The sequence below is a fragment of the Sinocyclocheilus anshuiensis genome, unplaced genomic scaffold, assembly GCF_001515605.1.
Source record: "Sinocyclocheilus anshuiensis isolate Anshui unplaced genomic scaffold, SAMN03320099.WGS_v1.1 scaffold6, whole genome shotgun sequence".
NCBI lineage: Eukaryota > Metazoa > Chordata > Actinopteri > Cypriniformes > Cyprinidae > Sinocyclocheilus > Sinocyclocheilus anshuiensis.
The window spans coordinates 838341-840945 of record NW_015547668.1 but is presented as its reverse complement, the minus strand read 5'-3'; the positions used below and the strand labels follow the sequence as shown (position 1 = coordinate 840945).

Genomic DNA, 2605 nt, shown 5'->3' with positions numbered 1-2605 from the left:
AAAATCGACACGTTTCAGAAAGGCGGGGCATAGAGGAGAAACAATAATGTACATTATGTGGAAAATGTGTTTTTTTAACCTTAAACCGCATAAACACATTTCATTACACCAAATACACAAAATAATGTTCTTTTTAGCAACATCATATGACCCCTTTAAGGCGTTCCCCCATAGCGTCCTCTAGAGGAGGCAGTTCGAAGTTCCCTCAGAAGGGAACTGCTTTGATTGTTTGCATTTAGGATAACATACTGTCTATCAATTTAGCCTTAGCAAGACATTTTATTACAAACAAATGTCATTTCCTTCACTGCTATTTCTACTACATATGCATTAATTTCTCTTCCTGGTTCTAGGATACGTTGTGAAAAAACACACAGAGCACTTAGAAATCGATACTTTCTTACCTGGTTTTTCCACATGAATTGTGAACCATGTATACAACTATTGCTGGCCACAGTTCCTCAAAAGGAGCAATGTCAAAGTGAAACCTTAGACAGAAATATGACAGTTTGTTTGCAATTCAAATCTGCACAGGTGAAATATGAGCCAAAAACGTGTTCAATACATCCTGATTACAACTGCACTCCTATGTCATGTCCACTTGTCCACACATGGAAATAATACCAAACCAATGTGCACACTTAGTTTTTGTGGATCATGAAAAATTATAATCAAAATATGGTATTAAAACCATCGCATCTACAAAAAAAAAAAACACTCAATAAGCAACATGAGGCTGTGTGTAAATTTTTTTTTTGCTTTTAAAAAACAAGTATTTCATTCACCTAACTGTAATAAGACAAATGATGCTGTTAGCACCTATTTCACAGCTATTCAGATTGGCTTGTCCACTCAGATTTTAGAGTTGCAAAATTAAATAACCACTAAGTAACAGTATTACTGAAAGTCATTATGTAACAGTGATCTTCGATGCATGAGAGCGTAAACTCACAGTTCGATCTCTTTATATATGGCTGAAGGGAGGGAGAGTTGTGTGAGGGTCTTCCACTCCTCTGACGTGCAGATGCTGTGGTACGAAAGCTTCTCCATCGTCACCCGGTAAATGCACTCTGAATGTCTTATCCGGTGATACATCTGAATGCAAACACACATACACCCCATGTGTCTATGTGCAAAATATACATGCAAAATAGTCTAACCCTTTGAAAATAATGTGGTTGTATTTATCTAAATGGATATCTATCCTTCTATCTATCAGCTATGGTTATTTAGTGTTAACCATTCATATTAGCAGATCATTTCAGGTACCATAAAGTAGTAGCATAATAATTAAAGTTTATTCCTCCTTCATTCTACCTCATATAAATCAGTAAAAGATTAAATAAATCACTGGCAAAATGTGAGGTGTAAATTCTGTCTAAATATAAATCCCATCAGCGGATGGCAGCAGAGCACTCATGGTCTTTTAAATATTAACATTCCTCAATAATTTTAAAAGCTGCTATGTGAGGAGACTCATGTGTGATCACAGTGTTGCCAGATTGGGTTGACGTCTTCCAGCCCAAAAGCTACAAAACCTGCCCTCTGTCCAAAAAAAACCCCACCTAAAACATTAACATTACGTTTTTTTTGTTAACAATTAAAAAAATTCCAAACTGATCCCAAACCATCTTAAATTTTGTCCATCTGCCAAAACCAGGGCCGCTGCTGGCCAATCGGGTGCCCTAAGCAGAACTGTATTGTTGTGCCCCCTCTCCCAAATATTATGGATGTAAAAACACCTACTATAGGGATCATAATTGTAATTGTAATTAAATTGTATTATTTACAAATTACAATTGTAGCTCTAGACAGTTACCTATGGCTATTATTTTATTAATACATTTGTCTGATTGATTTTATAGTCTCAAGCATTCAGAAATCACGCAAAAGAAAACTGAGCAGTTTTACTACGACAAAACCATGGTTAATTTTTGTAAGGGTTGTGATGTCCACATGTTTTTGTTGAAGAAATGATAGAGGCTGTAGCATTTCTATCGCAAAAAGATGGCCAAAAATGTAATATTAAGTGGATATTTGAATTAGCCTAAATGTTTGATCAATATAAAGGACTTGATCGTCCTGTAAGTGTAACAGCAGCAACTACCAGGCCTTTGGCTCCCTTTGCAGGCATTTGTAATAATATGTATGCAGTCAGCCGCAAACATGAGGTGAGGACGGGCGCGGATGCGGGAATGGCGTCAAGTGTGCTTAGCCTACTGCCTACTGCGTTCACCATAAAATGCATTTTTTATAACCTAATTATGTATATTTATATTCATGTTTATATTTGTATTTATGTATATGCATATGTTAATATTAATCTAGAATGAAAGTATTTTTTATTTTTTATTTTTTATTTTTTTTGAGCAACTGGGATGGTGCCCCCCCGGGAGTTGGTGCCCTACGCAAACTGCGTACTCTGTGTATAGGGAGCGGCGGTACTGGCCCAAACCAATTTTGACCTACAATTAGGCAAAAACCCGCCCAATCTGGCAACAATGTGTGACCCCACAGAGGACCAAGTGGCTGAAATCTCTGGTAGACAGTCCTCAGCCTGTTTCTTCCAAACATAACCATTCTCTAGGTGTCATTATAACCAACA

At 36.9% G+C, this 2605-nt stretch overlaps 1 protein-coding gene across 1 annotated transcript in view; it reads right to left on the bottom strand.

The window, feature by feature from the left end:
* Positions 1–2605, bottom strand: part of LOC107702663 (cAMP and cAMP-inhibited cGMP 3',5'-cyclic phosphodiesterase 10A) — an 89451-nt gene that overhangs the window by 13675 nt on the left and 73171 nt on the right. The window contains exons 14-16 of the mRNA XM_016505047.1: positions 1561–1565; positions 953–1155; positions 405–488 (exon numbers count right to left, since the gene is read on the bottom strand). Coding sequence (XP_016360533.1) covers positions 405–488; positions 953–1155; positions 1561–1565 — 292 coding nt within the window. The remainder of the gene's footprint in view (positions 1–404; positions 489–952; positions 1156–1560; positions 1566–2605) is intronic.